Here is an 18822-nt window from a genome sequence, read left to right as displayed (position 1 = left end):
AAAGCATGTCACAGGCACTTTAAAGCCTGAAGGAGAAAAGAAAAAGCATGGCCACCACCATTTTCTGAATGTCTAGTAACTCTCACAATAAAGTGTTGATAATAGAAACATGCAGTATTTTATAATTACAGCATGCTGGCCAAAACTCTATTTTGCTGTGTGGGTAAAAGTAACTTTTACTCAAGGAGCTCTTTTCATTCAAGCATTTCTACTCCAACAGTTGAGGAATCATTTGGCTAGGTAATTAACATTACCAGCTAATATATGTCGAAGGCTACATATAATGCTCTATGATATGGAGCAGCAAACACAAAATGATGAATAAATAGGAAAATGGAACTTAGCTTTCTGTTTGAATTTATTAGCATAATAATAGACCCAATGTTAATATTAACTACCTAAAGTAGGTTTGTGATTTGAAATGAAAGTTGGTGAGTTATATTGATATTAGTAATGGTTCATTATTAGCATAATGTTTCAACTCTGTCAGAAAACAATCAAATAATGTACACTCTTTTCTCAGCTGATTCAGTGTGTCTCTATTGATTGCGATGCATAGCAGAACATTAAATTATTTGAGTTACTTATTGCAGCAGAATACCAAGAAAAGCGAGGCTATAAAGCATAAAATTATTCCGTTTTTTATTTTAATTTCATAAATAATTTGGCTTAATCACCTGCCTCCATAAATTTCTGTGCATGTTCTGACCAGCACCAGATCCAATTGGGATGTGGTGCTGGTCTGATTTTAGCTTTCTGGATATTTACTGTATTTTCCCCCTTCAGCGTGAAGCTGTCTCTCAACATCAAGTAAAAGGTTAACAAAGTAAAGGCTGCACCTCAGTGTATATTAGATGAACTCTTACCAATATAATTTCACAGTGACAGCTGATTAACGAATGACCATCACTGATTGATGACCATCACTGATTGATGACCATCACTGATTGATGCATGTTGATGCTTTGGAACCATCTTGTCTCATTCACATTCTGTATGGCTTGGTCACAACTTGCTTCAGATTACATGCACTGGTAACCGTGAAGAGTTGAGATTTTAGTGGACAATGTGACACATTCCAGTCATTATTTAAATCTCCCAAGAAATAAATATCATTATATTGATCATACACCATATCGAATACGTCACATAGACAATCAAGATACCTAAAGTTTGCACTTTGAGGCCTACAGCCACACCCAACCGGAAGATGTTTTAAATGTGGGGCACGCACTTGCAGCCACAAGACCTCCACCTCCACTGACATTTAGTCCTCTCTGATTTTGGCAGGTATGTGTTCTTGTAAATAAATAGCAACCCCTTCACCATGAACATTCCCATCCCTTCTACATATATTATACCCTGGATACATAGTTCTGAATCTTCAAAAGTGGAATCAAGATGAGTCTCTGATATTGCTAAAATGTGTATATTAACTAATAACATAATCTCTTTGATTTCATTTAACTTACACAACAGAATTATTTAAAAAAATAAACTCATGAAACAGGCCTGGACAAAAATGATGGTACCCCTAAAAATAATGTGACCAAAGGGACACGTTAAATCAAGGTGTGTCCATTAATTAGCATCACAGGTGTCTACATTCCTGTAATCAGTCAGTGGGCCTATATATAGGGCTACAGGTAGTCACTGTGCTGTTTGGTGACATGGTACCACACTCAACATGGACCAGAGGAAGCGAAGGAAAGAGTTGTCTCAGGAGATTAGAAAGAAAATGATAGACAAGCATGTTAAAGGTAAAGGTTATAAGACCATCTCCAAGCAGCTTCATGTTCCTGTGATTACAGTTGCACATATTATTCAGAAATTTAAGATCCACGGGACTGTAGCCAACCTCCCTGGACGTGGCCGCAGGAGGAAAATTGATGACAAAACAAAGAGACGGATAATACGAACGGGAACAAAAGAGCCCAGAAAAACTTCTGAAGAGATTAAACTTGAACTTCAAGCTCAAGGAACATCAGTGTCAGATCGCACCATCCGACGTTGTTTGAGGCAAAGTGGACTTAATGGGAGACGACCAAGGAGAACGCTGTAATGGAAATTCTTTTATTAAGTGTTCCAAAGTGTATGACCTTTGGTTTACCTCACTCCAGTGAACATCTGTGTTAGAGGAGGAAGCTGTAAAAGCCATTATCAGAAGTTTAATGGTTAAGGGCATTTGTTAGGGTGATGCCTCAGGGAGAGTAGATGGTTGTTCCTAGGTAACCTAGTCACCTATGAACCCGAGAATAGTCTGGGGTCGTAAAACACAGACTCTTTGAAGTTGAGATAACACTGTCATGTTCTGGTATAAATACTGTGTGTAAATGTTGTTCGGGGCTCTGTTTCACTGACTAACCTCAGTGTCAGGGTCTTCAAACGCTGAATGCCTTTGAATAAAACTTATAAAGACAACGTCCGGATTTTCTCTTGTTCTGAGTCAACTTCTACCCACTTTGATAAGAAAATTCCACAACAATTTTAGCATCACGAACAGGATCTAACGTGCCAGAGGAGACCGCAGGATGGGACACGGACGCCTGGCCAGCCTGAGAGTTGTTCTCAGTCCACTTCCATATTACGGAGGGGAGTTCTGGTGCCCGCCTGCGGCTTCTGGCCGATTGGATCCGAACTATTTGTCTTCAAATATATCTGGGTGAGAAGTTGCTCTGTATGATATAATGTATATTATTATTTTTATTACACATTAACCATCATCTCCTAACTAATTAATTAGGTTCCAGAGTTGCGAGAGGGAGGACATCAGCTGAGTGCCCGGTTACCCTGCAAAAGGAATTGCAGGGAGGTTTTCATTGGTAACAATGGGATAAAGCAGAACACAGGGTTTTGCGGGTGGTTTTTAGCAATTTTCTACACCTCATAATGACAAAGAATGATTGAATGTCTCACCAACAGACCGGGGAAGGGCCTGGCTGGTTGTTTTTTTTTTTTGGACTGATAGAGAACTGTGTGCCTGACAGTCTGACTCTGGAGCGATTTAGAAACTGATGGGGGTAACGTACAAACACACACACATTTGCATAAATCTTTTCCTATTTTCTGCAACGAAGAACGCTTATTAACCGCTGCTCATGTGACGCTTGCTTGACGTTGACAGATATAGCGGGTTAAAATATTATTTTAGGGTTAGAAAAGTATCTTTAAAATGGTGATAACTTAGCTCATTTGGTACTTTCCGGTTAATTCTTTTAGAGAAACAAGTTCTCTTTCGTCTTGGAATATTCAGGGTCAATTATTATAGTTATTAAAAGTTATTAAAAAGCAGAGGAAGTTACAACATCTCCAAAACTCAGCAGTAACCATGTGTTTCTATGTTATTCTCAAGACAGATCACATGAAGGAGCATTTTTAAAACCCAGCGAATGCGTAAAACCTGATGGGTTTCTCCTTCAGGTATAATTTTCTGTTGTCAGATTTTGTATTCCATAAATCTAATGGGTAGAGACCTCATTAAAACAGGCTTAGCTCTACTGCAGATGGTCTTCATACAGTCTCTGACATAGTACTTACAGTTTGGTGCAGTTTTTGTCCACAAGTGCTAACTGACGCTTATGGAAAGTACAAATTCATTGTTTTTCACAGCAGCTGCTGGGATGAGGTTATATTAGGGTTTTCTTCCCTCTTCTGATTCATGTAGCGTGTTGATTTACAGTGTACCTTATATCAGGTCCTGACAAAAACTATGAAAGGTTTGGTTCTGCAGGTTCTTTTTTCCTCCCTTTGGAGAAGGAAAGAATAACCTGATCAGTTCTGTCCTGCACAGAAATATTAAAACACTTGTTGTTTTCTAAGATATCAGCAGCTAAAAACTTTTAAAACCTTTGAGAGTAATTGGTTTTGTTAAAAACATTTCCCTTGGTAAAACAAACCTTTAAAATGAGAATGAAATATGGGGTTATTTAGAAAGAATCTGATTGGACAGTGGTACCACACAAAAAAATTAAACTAATCTCATGCTTCCTAAAAGACTCTGCATGAAAAGGCCTTCAGAACCGTGGAGTTATTTTCCACCATAGTACCAAGTTTTTAAGCATGCTTTTTCTTTATTTTAAAACAGATCTGGTTTTTGTTTTGTTTTTGGCTTTTTAGCATAATGTTTGTCTGAAGCTTCTTATGAACTGGGTTAGAAGCAAATATGATCTGAGGTAAATTAGGAGCTGTGAACTAATAATTTTAAATCTGATTATTGTCCAAGCAGAAATAATATATTTAGCCAATCCTTCAATCTCTGCAGAAAGTTAACACCATTGTTCAATGCAGTAGTACTCAACTTGTGGTTCCTGGACTCCTGAAGCCTGTAAGCCATAGATTTTGGGTCCATAAAATTATAATATTTAATTAAAGGTAGGCTGATTACCTATTAAAACAGATCTAAGCCAATGATGAGTTCCAGTCATTTGGTGGCTTTGAAATGCAATAATACTCAACATTTCTACTCTGGGGAACACAGATTGGGGTTGAAGAGTTTAGTTTTGGAACCAAGGTTAGGATTTTTATAACAGAATCAAGACAAGTAAAATCCTTCATTTTAGGAAAAGAAAAGAAATAAAGGCCCTCTTAACAGTAAGAGGATGGTCGGCTCAAACTCCAGTCTCCTTGTTTGATTTCTTAGGGTTTAAAGATTAAAGGAATACATATGAGTACAACGGTACACAAGGTGATTTCAGATTACTAAGAGATAAAATATTGGAACATTTATCAGCATTTGGATTGTAAAAGAGGGGTTCTAGTAATAAGTTCTCCCCAACTCTCAAAATTTAAATAGCCCACATTAAAGAAAATTATGTTTGTTCTTTTTTGAAACATTATGTGGGAAAAAGTCCAGTTTGGAGACAAGCTTCTTATCTTAATTTCTGATTAAGTCAAACACTGCAGTTTTGTTTAGTTTGGGTATAACATGAAAATGTCAACGCTGACTTTTCTAATTTCCCCTCGGGGATCAATAAAATATCTTTGAATTTGAATTGAATTGAATTAAAATACTTCTTTGCATTTAACCTGAAATTCTGCAATACAGCTGTGATCACATTGAGCCAAACAAAAAGAGAATTATAACAATAACCCTCAGGATTGTAGTTATTATTATAGAGTTACAGTATAAAGAATTAGCAAAAGGTTTCAGCATCAGTAAATTTGGATTCATTTAAGAGAAAACTGTTGCTGTGCTTCTAAATATTTTGAGAGTTTTTGGACTATGTGCACTCATTTTTAAAAAAAGGATCCTGAAGATTGTCATAACAACAATGATCAATTATAGCATTAAAAGATATGGTTGAGAAAACATATTCTGAAAAGAGATTGTTCAAAATTTCTTTGAATTCTTGAAGCTTCAAATTTGGCCATTTGTCTGTCTTTGATGTTTTGTCTTTGTTTTGTTGGAATGAATGTTTGTTTATATGTTGCATGAAACAATAATCCATGTTTAGAATAATGTTTCTAAATCCCAGATTGATTAAACTTTGAGTTTTCAGGAGAGTTAAGAAGCAGCTTGTTTCTGAGGTAGGTGCATGTTAACAGTTTTGCAGTTTAAGGTTCACTAAGATGGGTTGGAATGAAGAAACTGTGGGTCCGCCCATAGGCTGCCAATCAGAGGTTAGTTCTGCCTGACTCCGCCCACCTACCAGGTTGGTTCATGCCTTTGTTGTCATGGTAACGCTCAGCACCTCCCTTCCTGAGTTTTAACACTGTTTAAGAGACAATAGAATCAAAATGCTTGTAGTGATTGTCGCCTTAAAAACATGTTTTGTTTTTTGTATAATAATTAAGGATGTAGCATGACTTTTAGATTTATGTGTTTTACTATTAAAAGGTTAATGAAATAGTTTAAACTAGTTTGAAAAATTAATTTTGCATGCAGAATCATTGGTGATTTATTAGATTGAAAGTTTCCCTGGTGCCATTAAGCTAACTGACAGTTCAAGATATGCAAAAGTAAGGAATATATTTTTGATAAAGAATCTGAGTCATGACTTTATACTTGGTGGGAATTATTTATTAGATTCGAATTTGTAGGGTTTATGCATCTGAATTACATTAGATGTCCATTAATCTAATACTCATCTTTGTACAAGACAAATTAGGATGATATGTGATTAATTTCTAAGTGAGACATTGATGAACTGAATAACTAAAGTTTGTGTTTTGTTGTTAATGGAACTGAATTACAGTTAAAAACATCTGGATTTTCTTTATGTTGCTTTCGTTAAATTCATAGGGACACATAGTTATGTCAGAATTCATTTCTTTGGTTCTATGTAATGTGATCTTGGTTACTAGAACATTTTTGTACAACCTTTTTGCTGAATTGTCGCATGGGTTGGACCCTGTGCCAGAAGAGGGGAATGTCAGAATAAAGTAACATGGGGTTCCAAAAGTTTTAGCACTCATGGGAAAAAAAGGGTAGCTCAGACCTCCAGTGAGGACTTAGTGACAATGCGAGAGAGACGTTGTACTTTGTTTATATAAATGGTGCATAGCTCCCTAAGACCACATTCTGAAAACCTCTCTGAAATTATGGTGTTGATTGTTTTGTGAAATTTTACATCTCCACAGATTAGACCATTTTTGAAATTCTTTTTGGGTATTCTGAAACTATGAAATGTTGACCTGTAATCAGACCTTCCTCAAACATCATGTCACATTTTTTGATATTCAGAATATTTAGCTGATGGTCACTGCTAGTATATCAGGTGAAGTCAGAAGATCAATTCTTTGAATTTTGTTGGATGTTTTGATGAACTTCATGTAGTTAAGCACTTAGGTTTGAGAATGGGACTTTGAATTGAAAATTAGCCAAGTGTTGTGAAGGCCCTGTTCTCACTTCTCAGTCCTTTTGAAGTGCTGTGTGGCAGGTCTCCTAATTTGGACATGGGGATATTGCCAAGAAAACTTTCTTCCACATCTTTGTGTGAAGATAGGATGTTGTTTTACTATCAAAACCTGTCCACTGTGTTTTCTCAAGTTTCACAGATGGTGAAGGCTGCATTACCAGAAACAGCCACTTCCACCCTCCAGTCCTTTATTCCTGGCGACTGGATTCTGGTCAGAGAATTTAGGAGAAAACACAGGAAGTCCAGGGCTGGAATGGCCCATATCAGATCCTACTAGACACCCAGGAAAGCTGCAGGAAAGCTCCAGCTCCTCCAGCGTCATCTGGCTTCCAGGACACAAGTCATCTTCCAACTGGATCATCCACGGCCTGAAAGGTGTGAGGACAGCGGACCACCACAAGACAAAGAACTGTAAGCTAATCACTGGCGAGTGATTGAAGAGGTGGTTGAAGAACACTGTTTTTACAAGGGCACAATAATCCCTTGGGCAGTGCAACGTTATTTCAGAATCTACTTAAGGCCATCGCATTGCCTGAAAGTTAGAAATCATAAGGTCATTTGCCTCACTGCACACACACCACAGTGAGAGATTTTTTCCTCCCACTTTGACAGCGAGACTGACTCTGAGGAGGAAATCTCGGATGCTTTTATCTAACTTTTATGTTTATTGCTTGATATTTATCATTATGGTATTATTACAAGTTTGAATGTGTTCATTTCCACTGTTGTTTAGTTGGACTATGGAAGCCTAACTTCCAGCAGGTTAGAGTTCCTGTTTCTAAATATATTTCTAGAGGAGCTTCCTACGACCGCCCACCTGTACCAGACTGGTAACAGGGCAGCTTGAACCCACTCAGGAGAGACAGCAGGATTTTTTTTGTTTTTTGAGTTGTGTTTATAATTTGTTTTCTTTGAAAAAAAAAACTGTTTGCTTTCAGTACCAGAAGAAAGGACATTCCACTTCAAGGTCACGATGCAGCTATATGGAAGATGGTCTGTTCTGATGCTAATGATTGGTATTGCAAGTATTTTTTATAACTCTTGTGTTCATTTTGGGAAAGGTACAGCAAAGACAATGTGTGGTTAATCTGACTAATAATACTCATCAGCAAATTCGAAGAGAGATTCATCACTTTTCTGACTACTATGATCATAATGATAATGTTTGGTGGCAACTGATGCATCAAAACTGTGAGGAATTATAGTGTAAGGGAAAGCAGAAATGTTAGTAGATTTTCTAGTGAGATTAATTTAACATGTGCGTCTACAGGAACTCTTTATAGAATTTGGGGTATTAGAAATCCGATTAAAGATCCAGATATTTGTATTACACAGGAGGAAAGTACACCTTATTTCCTTGGGAAGACAGTAGGTTGCGAAGCTATTATATCTGTTTTATGTGCTTTAATCAACAAACATAAATTTGTGTCATGTCCTCTCAGAACTGATCCTTATACTATTTCAGAATCTTTGGCTTCAGATCCCTTTGTGTTAACTCTTAATCTTACAGCCTTACCGGATGGAGGTTAGTTGTATGGCCAGGCAGGTAAATTAACCAGGGTTTTTGTTACTTTTCCTTTATGAAATGGGTACTCGTGTCCTCAGAACATGGGTTGGATGTGTGGAAATAGATTATATTTGTATCTGCCTGCTACTTGGTCTGGAGTATGTTATCTAGCTCACTTACTACCTACAGTCACAACTTATACTTCAATCAGCCTAAGCTATTAGAACGATGAGTTTGCAAACTAGAATGGCTTTGGATCATCTGTTAGCTGAGAGGGGTGATGGTTTTGAAGAATTTTCCTTTAGTTGTGATTATCTTGTAATCAGAAGAAAGGAGTTGTAATGGAAATTATTTTATTAAGTGTTCCAAAGTGTATGACCTTTGGGTTACCTCACTCCAGTGAACATCTGTGTTAGAGGAGGAAGCTGTAAAAGCCATTATCAGAAGTTTAATGGTTAAGGGCATTTGTTATGGTGATGCCTCAGGGAGAGTAGATGGTTGTTCCTAGGTGACCTTGTCACCTATGAACCCGAGAAGGGTCTGGGGTCGTAAAACACAGACTCTTTGAAGTTGAGATAACACTGTCATGTTCTGGTATAAATACTGTGTGTAAATGTTGTTCGGGGCTCTGTTTCACTGACTAACCTCAGTGTCAGGGTCTTCAAATGCTGAATGCCTTTGAATAAAACTTATAAAGACAAAGTCCGGATTTTCTCTTGTTCTGAGTCAACTTCTACCCACTTTGATAAGAAAATTCCACAACGCCATTGTTGAAAACAAATCATAAAAAAAACCAGACTGGAATTTGCCAAACTACATGTTGACAAGCCACAAAGCTTCTGGGAGAATGTCCTATGGACAGATGAGACAAAAATTAAACGTTTTGGCAAGGCACATCAGCTCTATGTTCACTGACGGAAAAATTAAGCATATGAAGAAAAGAACACTCTCCCTACTGTGAAACATGGAGGAAGCTCTATTATGTTCAGGGGCTGCTTTGCTGCATCTGGCACAGGGTGTCTTGAATCTGTGCCGGGTATTATGAAATCTCAAAACTATCAAGGGATTCTAGACAGAAATGTGCTGCTCAGTGTCAGAAAGCTTGGTCTCAGTCGCAGGTCATGGGTCTTGCAACAGGATAATGACCCAAAACACACAGCTAAAAACACCCAAGAATGGCTAAGAGGAAAATGTTGGACTACTCTGAAGTGGCCTTCTATGAGCCCTGACCTAAATCCTATTGAGCATCTGTGGATGGAGCTGAAACATGCCATCTGGAAAAGGCAACCCTCAAACGCTAGACAACTGGAGCAGTTTGCTCATGAGGAGTGGGCCAAAATACCTGCTGAGAGGTGCAGAAGTCCCACTGAAAGTTATAGGAATCATTTTATTGCAGTGATTGCCTCAATAGGTTGTGCAACAAAATATTAAGTTAAGGGTACCATCATTTTTGTCCAGACCTGTTTCATGAGTTTATTTTTTTAAATAATTCTGTTGAAGCATGTTTGAAAAGCAATGTCGAAGTTTCATTTGTTCATTTTTATAGAATTTTTATTCATTATTACCTTTGTCAGATTCAAGTTATTTCTGTGACCATTGTGGGTTTTTCTTTCATTAAGGGTACAAACAATTTTGTCCACGTGTGTATTTCTTAAAAGTGAGCTATTTTTAACCCTTTTTTAGGAAGTTAACTGAAATTCATTGTATTGAAACAATATTGTGAATAATGTAATTACAATTTTAGAGCCATGACCAATATTCATTTCATAACAAAAACTCTTAACACATATAACACAAAAAACTACCAGCGGGCAAAAACATAAAACAAACATAAAATAAAAAACACAACCTGGCACTGTTCATTAACATTCACCACTGACCCCCTCCCATTCTAAGACACCGGATAATTCATTATCTTGACAACTTATTCATTCATTTAAGTTAATACACAAATACATTAAATTTAATTTCTGCATAATTGCTGTATTCTAAATATTCCAACTTTCATCCCAAACATTACTATTTTATCCAACATCACAGATCAAAAATCAAAACAGAATGCCACATTTGGTATTGTATGGTCCTGCATATTGGGAAAAATGTTCAGGATTCCCAATTCACCCCTGTAAGGTCAGATGTTTGTGTCACATGACCCACCAGCTGGTCAGGTCCGTGAAGTAGTATTATCTGTTGTTTTAATCTATAGGCATAGTCACCAGCAACTTAGAAATTATGTACTCACAGGACACAACGTTTTGGATTCTAGTCCATTCTTCTCTAAGAACTCCTCCACCTTCTTCGGCTCATGAAAAAAATTATGTTTGTGTCCCTTTGATATCTTTATGGAGGCTGGATAGAGATAAACGCGCTGTAGCCAGCTGGGCGAGCTTTCTCCACGGCTCCAAGAAAGGACTAGCGGTGATTTCTTGTGCAGTCAATGGTAAAATAGAGATCCTTTCTGGCCAGACTCTCTCGCCGCTTTTAACATCTTGATGACATTTAAAGATGAGCACTCTTGGTTTGGAGGTGTTACTACTAGGAGGGCTGACACAGTGTGCTCCCATAACCTCAGGTGGAGCATCTCTCAGTACAGAAAACCACAGCAACAATTGGTTAGCAATAAAATGAGTAGCATTAGAGCCCTCTTTTCCTTCTAATCCTACTGTGATCTTCCAAATCAGCCAGCTGTTGTTTCATTGTCACGACAAAATCTGATATTAAGCTGCAGGTATTCTCCACCTTTTCAGTTCGTTTCTTTTAAGTTGAATGATCCTCACGGAGCACACAAGTTTCTTGAGAGACGAAATCTCCATTTGGATAGAATGCAGTTGCTCTTCCAGTTCATCAAACATATTCTTTACTGGTATTTTCTGTTTTTAAAAAGTGTTTCTCCAATGCGGCTTTAATCAGTTTAGTGAGCGTCTCAGCCTTCTCCATTATTGGCACATTTGGCATGGTATCAATATTGCTTGATCAATGTTGGTCGATTTACTTCCTCACAGCATAAGTCAACTGGAGTTTTATTTTCATAAATTGTAATCGTCTTTGTCAAATTAGCAGTTAAAACTAATCCTTTGATAATGTAAATAAATTGAAAATTCCCAGGGGAGGTCTGATCACTAATTAAGCTATATATGCAGCCATGTGAAGAAACCCTTAGTCCATGAGAAGAATTATCAGCTGACCAAGCATCAATCACTGTTCTGTAATATTTGCCGTTTGGTCTGTCATTTTAAAAGTAACAATTTTGGACCTAGCTCTAAAATGAACAGTGGCACTCATTGATAGATGAGACAGAATGAAAATAAACATCTACCTTGTACTTGGCACTGCTGATCAGAAGGCTGCCTTCACGCAGCCAGCTGACAGAAGGTTTTGGGTTGCCGAATGCCGTGCAGGTCAACGTGATGCTCCCCCCTTCCTTGGCCTCGACATACTGAGGTGGTGTGTCTGTGAATGTCGGGGGGGCTGAGAAGACACAGGGAAGGAGATTTGACAGGATGACGCAGCATTTTAAGATTGTTTGAAATGAATCAGGTATTGAACAGAGGCAAATCAACAAATGTTTAAGAACCTGGTTCTTTTACCTTAAACTGAACTACATAAGGATGAACTTTATGTAGTTCTGATACTTTATGAACTACATCAGGTGTCAATAGGGCCAATTCTTACATGACTAACATAACGCAGGTCCATACCACCTTCTCTGCTATATATGTCTTCATGTTGGTTTAAACATGTACAGTAGATTACAGAAGTATTAATATCGATTTATTTTTTTCACATTTTGTCACATTAACACCACAAACTTCAAAACCTTTTATAGAAGTAGCACCTAACTGTTGGAGATAGAGGAAATGAATGTTTCAACATTTTTAATCGCAGTGGATCTGCACACCAAACAGAGCAACAATGGGACTATTAGGTTAGTGGATCTACTTCAATGATTTTCACGTTTGATATTTTTGGTTCAGCACTGGCACCTGTGGAAATTTGGGTGTGTTTAACCTTTCCACATTGGACTTTTAAGATTTTTTTACAAATATAATTCTAAGTGTGGCGAGATGCAAATGTATCCAACCCCTTTAATACACAACAACTATAGTGATTAAATTAATCACAGGTGGACTCTACCAAGTATCCAATATCTAAAGGCACTTGGTTTTAGGGGTATCACAGTAAAGGGGATTGCCTCCAAATGCATAATTTCTAAAACCTTCCATGTCCCAATTATGGAGTGCTTTTTGTTTGTTTATTGCATGAATTCTAAATAATAGACATGGACGTTTGTAGTTGTAACATAAGGAGCTCATATCCATAACTGGCAAATAACAGATGCTTCCCTTCAAGTTCAAATGCTGCCAGAGGCTCTCCAACAAATGATCATATTAGGACTCATGATTCTTTCATAATTGAGACAATTCAGGTGTTCAATGTTTTCATTAAATGTATTGAATGTATAGAACAATTCATCTTGGTGATGGTTATTGCTCTGGTTCATGTATTCCTACCTGTCAGGGTTTGTTTCAATTGTGTCTCTTATTGCAGTAATGTAATTTCAAAGAGACTGTTTTTAAATCCAGCCTTTAACTTAGGTTAATTTATTCTGTTTTAACATTAAGCCAAATTTCTTTTTCTGTTTTATAAACACCCTGTAGCCACAATTACTGACAACTGTTCCCAATGTTAAGATCTTGTATGACCCTTGTTTGCCAATGGGACAGCACTGTAAATTTTCACTTTGATTTAGGTCAGGAGACCAAGTTAGCCATGGAAGATGGTTAACTTTGTGGCTGGTGAACCATCTGTGTTGACTAAGCCATATATTTTGGATTATTATCATACTGCAGAGTTCACCAGATTTTTATTAAGAAACATGTTTCCCAGAGCCTTGTGAATAGAAACAGGCACACAGCATCACAGATCCTCCACCATACTTAAAAATGGACGTGAAGTTGGTTTCCACATATGCATCCTTTGTTTTACAGCAGACGCACCTGATGTATTCATGACTGGAAAGCTTAATCTTCGTTTACCAAAGCTCAAAGTTCCAGTAAAGTTGAGCAAACTACACGTGTTTATGTTGCTGATGGTAGGACAGACCAGGTTTTCCTGCCATGCTTTCCAATCAGTGAGCACATACAGTAGATCAATGCCAGGTAGTTAAGGAGACATGGCGACTTTACTACCCTGCTGTGCATGGCAACAGAATAACTATTAGCCTCATTCCAGCCTTGCTTTAAATATTTTATTTTTGATCACTGCTGATATGGTCAAGTTTAGGTGTGTAGATATTTACTTGTTGCCATTTAGACTTAAAAGTCTATGTTGATGGCTTTTTTACAATGTATATGTAATGTACTATGGAACACTATGACAAGTGTGTGAGAGCTATCACAAATGTTCCTGAATATAAAGTTGAGAATAAATTATCAAACATTCTGTCATCATAAAACCACCAGCTAAGTAAGTCTGTGTGACAGGAAGCAGATCACACACTCTTTGTTTCTGTTCATGTATCAGTAATTTGAACTACACAGCCCTCCTATAATGCAACACAACTAAGCTTCTAAAGAGGATAAGATGTAAAATTGGCACATAAAATCCATCCATCCATCCATCCATCCATCCATCCATCTTCCAGAGTCATGGGGGGCTGGAGCCTATCTCCAGCAGTCTATAGTTGAAATGAATAAAGAAATGAATCTGTGTTTTGCTCCACAAGTGACCCATCATTCTGCCATTACATTAATGCACATGACATACGACACTAGAAATACACAAAATACACAAGAACACATTTTAAAGAAGAAGCTGCAGTTCACTCTATTCACTGACGATTTTATTGTTTCTTAAGTTCTAATGGATTTTTGACTCAAAAAATTAAAATGTTTCCAGGAAACTGAGCCTAAGAAATTTACTTAATTAAACATGTACTCCAGATTGGCTCTTTTTCCATATGACCTGCATTACTGAGAAATATTGGGATAATAAACAGACACTTTAACCAACAGAAATATCAAGCTGTTGTTTTCATTTGAATAAAACAGGATTCTTTATTTGGGCCTGTGTGAGGGCATGTTCATCCTGCTGTAATAATACAAACTCAAGTTCATGACGGGGCTGAGATTAGAAGGAGGGAAGATTATAAATAACAAGTGAGCCATCTTCATAGCCAAACACATTTAAATATGTCTAATCGCTCTGTTTTACCCAATTTCAACTCTGCTTCATCAGTATTTACATGGCAATATCATCTGCATTTCAACTATATTTCAAACCAACATTCAAATCTCAGTCTAATTAATTTAGGGCTAAAGCTAATCTTCTTACAAGAATAATCCTATAGCTTCTCATATGCTAACATAACATTCCATGTGGTGCCATGAGCCAGGGCCTAGTGTTAATTACAGGTCTCACATTCTGTCACACCACACTGCATAGGACCCTGCAACTTCTAACAGATGCACCATGTCAAAAACACAATAATGCTGTAATTGCATGCAAAACCCCTTCACATGCGGCTTAACGTATCACTCATTTCAATTCAATTCAATTCAATTCAGTTTATTTATATAGCGCCAATTCACAACACATGTTGTCTCAAGGCACTTCACAAAAATCAGGTACATACATTCCAATTAATCATTTCCAGAATAATGTACTTATATATTGGCAGAAATCTGATGTGTGATTGCACTTTTCTTCATTTATTAGTAGACTGTAACCCAGTTTGTGGAGACTTTCATTAGGTGACTCACAGCATTTAAAGGTCTATCTATATCCATCAAAAATGAAACCTCAGCTTCACATCGTTGGGTCATAATAAAAGTTTTTTTTTATTTTTATCTTTGAGCATCATTATGGTATTGTCAGAGTGTGACATTTTTGGACTTTGTTTGTGGCTTTGTTGTTTACTCTTTGCTTAGTTGTTTCTATTTTGGGTTTTGGTATCATGTCCTCTAGTTCCTTTGCTCCCTCTACCGCCTCCTAGTGTTTTTCCTCTTACGTTTCCTTATGGGTGTTCTCTTATTACTTTGTATGGTTTATTATTAGTATTACTGTTATTGTAATTATTATAGTTCATTGTCTTCCATGTATTCTCTAGTTTAATTTCTCTTTTAGTATCTTTGTATTTATTTATGTCTTGGAAATTGTTCCTTTGCACTCTTCTTGTTCACTAGTTTCCTTTCTAGTCTATTCAGTCAGTGTGGTTAGGTTGGTTTACTTTTGTATTCAGGTTTTCTTTATGGGTTCTTTGTTTGTTCTTAGGTTGTCATTCTAGTTCCTATGTTCCCTCTAGTTTCTCTGTTTACTTTAGTTCATGGTTATTCTAGTTTCCTTATGCTTCATGTGATTATTTATCTTGTTTATAGTTTTGCTTGGTATTGTTTCTATGTTTCCTCTAGTTTCTCTCTTCATGGTTATTCTAGATTTCTTATGCTTCTTTGGTTATTTTATCTTGGTCTGTGGTTTCGTTTGGTTCTGCTTCCTGTCGTGTTAATTAGTTCCTTTCCTCTTGCTTTATTCTCTATATTAGTTTCACCTGTTCCTTCAGCCTCCCTGCCTCCGTGTCACACCTGTTCTTAGTTCTTTTGATTACTTGCCGTTTGTTACCCTCTGTATATTAGTTAGTCTAGTTCCTTTGTTCAGTGCTGGTTTGTTGCATCACCTTCCTTGCGCCATGTTCCCTTCGTTCTAGTGCTCTGTTAGACCTGGACTTCTGTTAACTCTCTGATACGCCCTGCCTGCCTTCTGTTTTGCCAGAATTTTGACTTAAATAAATCATAGTTTTTGCTCAGCATGCCATCTCCTTGCCTGCATCTGCACTTTGGTCCGCAACAAAAACCTCAACATATGACATGTATTTGAAATGCCTAGCAATGTGCCACCTTTCCATTAGGCAACAGTAATATAACTGCCATATAATGTGAAAACTGTAAACAGCCAGTTTACTATTTCACTTTATAGCATCCATAAATCATCATATCTGATGGCCAGGTTTTAAAAAGCATTAGCTTCAATTGTTGGAAGTTGTAAATGGTAGAATGAGGATAGGTGCACACGAAAGTGTATATAACAACATAACAGTGCAGCACATACAGAGCAAAAAAAGGGATTCTGTCCGTGAGGAGAAATATTGACAACTCTTTTTTACCATAACGTAGAAAACTCTCCTTGACTTTACAGCTGTCAGGGTTTGTGGTTGGTTGGGACCGGGATGCAGACAGACGCTTAGAAGCCACATAGTTTTAGAAGTCTTCTTCTTTAATCACAAATAAACAATAGGCTAACATGGGGATACGGAGCTGGAGATACAGGAAGATAACAGGAGGAACCAACGGGGAACAAGTGAAACCGGTAAGCTTTTATATAGAGGGAAGTGAGTAGTGAGACAATGGGAAGGAGAGGCAGGTAATCAGGGTGAGTACTGACAAGTGTGGTGATCAGGTGTAGGGAACTGTGGGAATTAGGTTACTATGGCTACGGGAGAAACTGAGATATGGAAATATGAGGAGAGATTAAACTAAACAAATTTAGGGAAACAGATCTAAAAGGAAACACTAACTGGGAAAAACAGGGAACAAGAAACTAAACAGAACATAAGCTAACATAAATAGTAACTCTAGAAGGAACTAAATCTAAGGACATGGAAACAACTAAAGTAAACAAGCACAAGAATACTAAACGAGAAACTAAAACTTAATACAACCAAAGAGGGGAAATAACCATAAGGAGCAAAACAAAAGAGAACAAAACTAAATAACAGACTTGGGGAAGAAAACAGATCTTAAGTAAACACACAAGCACAAGGATCTAAGCAAATATTAACAAGACAAAAGTAAACTACTACTCAAAGGAACAGGGAAAACCTCTAACAGCAAAGTAAACAAAAACAAAGACCAAAATGGCAGATCCTGACAACAGCAGCAGTTCACATATGAATTAAATGTATTTTAATGTAACCACAATAAGCTATGCTCAGTTCAGGTTCTTCTGATAAAAAAGTAACATTAGTATAAAATTCCTAGATGTATAACACCACTTGTGGACAACGATGAGTGAAGGCATTTGGACACAACAGACCACAGGTAACACATAAAAAAACATAACATTTTTTATTAAGTCAGGCTTAAAATCTACCTTGAAATAATACCAAAGTTCGAACTAATTTCATTTTGTAAAGTAATGTTCTCCAATGTGTTTCATTGTGATTGTGTAATACTGACTCACCAATGAGGTTCAGATGTTCACTCGTGCCTGTGGCTGTTTTTTGTTCCCACAATAGTTTCTGTAGGACATGAGTCTTTGCTCCAACAAGTAGTTACCTGGGTTTCACTAACATGCTATAATGATCATGTAAAAGATTTTTAGCTTTAGCCTTCATTTAAAAAAAAAACAAAAAACAATTACTTCAGTAAACCTGCATCAACTGAGAATTTTTGTATATGTAGGACTTTACAGAAGTGGCAGGCTGATGCTAGCTTATGTTCTTTCAGTTTTTGTTGAACTCTGTTAATGTAGCCCACAACATACGTATTTTCATTGGTTTAAAGTTCAGTGTGGACTAAAGATCCAGCAGCCGACATGGCTGACACAGAGTGGAAATCACACTCTTAGCTCCTGGCTTCTGAATATTATCCTATTTAGAGATGAGGATCCAATGAGGTTCCCAGAAACTGGACTTTGTCACACAAAAGAAATCATGTTGTTTTTTACTTACTTCCTGTAAGGTTTAGAATGTGCAGACAGCTGGAAAAAAAAGAGAAACCATTTTTTTAAACATAGTCACCTTCCTTTTAAAGATAGATTAGGTTTAGAAAAACATGAATAGCTCATTGTGAATAGCTACCAGATGAGGTTTACACAATTAAAACATTTAAGAGGTGGGCTTTCCCCAAAACCCAGTGGGGTGTATTATCATGCTGAGGACATATTAAAGCACTAGGCTCAACATAATAAGACAGCAGCGAGTTTATTCCCACCAGGGGTAACTGTCTAAGAGAGATGTGACAACAGTGACAGAAGTTCTCAGGAAGGAAGAAGAGGTGTCATTTCGACAAGGAAAAGCTCTTATCTATTTTCATCTAAACAGAAATCTATATGCAGCACTTACTCTTCAGTGACAAGACACCTCACAGATTAAGTGTGGGGTGTAACCACAGACAAGCTCTGATGTATGACAATGATGGAGAAAAGTGGATTGCAGACGAGTAACTATAAATAGAACCCTTAGCATTAAGGAATTTATTAGTGAAACTCTTAAAATAATTTTCCATGCTTTGTGATGTGGTGACAAGAGGACTGGTTAAACAAACCGTTGATACTGTTTCCCAGGTGATGCAGACTGTTTTCCTTGTGTTAGCAGTGCTTTTAGGAGAGTTACCACCAAGAGTTGATCTATGCTGCAAGGTTCTGACTGGTTTACAGTGAGTACGCTGTATTCACACCCTGTAA

General features: G+C 37.2%; 1 protein-coding gene across 4 annotated transcripts in view; it reads right to left on the bottom strand.

Annotated features, from left to right (window-relative positions):
• Window positions 1–18822, bottom strand: part of LOC124876431 (protein turtle homolog B-like) — a 211011-nt gene that overhangs the window by 117870 nt on the left and 74319 nt on the right. For all 4 annotated transcript variants that reach the window (XM_047379184.1, XM_047379185.1, XM_047379187.1 and 1 more), the window contains exon 4: window positions 11681–11832. In XM_047379184.1, coding sequence (XP_047235140.1) covers window positions 11681–11832 — 152 coding nt within the window. The remainder of the gene's footprint in view (window positions 1–11680; window positions 11833–18822) is intronic.

Source organism: Girardinichthys multiradiatus, chromosome 11, assembly GCF_021462225.1.
Source record: "Girardinichthys multiradiatus isolate DD_20200921_A chromosome 11, DD_fGirMul_XY1, whole genome shotgun sequence".
Classification (NCBI taxonomy): domain Eukaryota; kingdom Metazoa; phylum Chordata; class Actinopteri; order Cyprinodontiformes; family Goodeidae; genus Girardinichthys; species Girardinichthys multiradiatus.
Note: the sequence above shows the minus strand (reverse complement) of the source record. Positions and strands in the feature narration are given on the sequence as shown.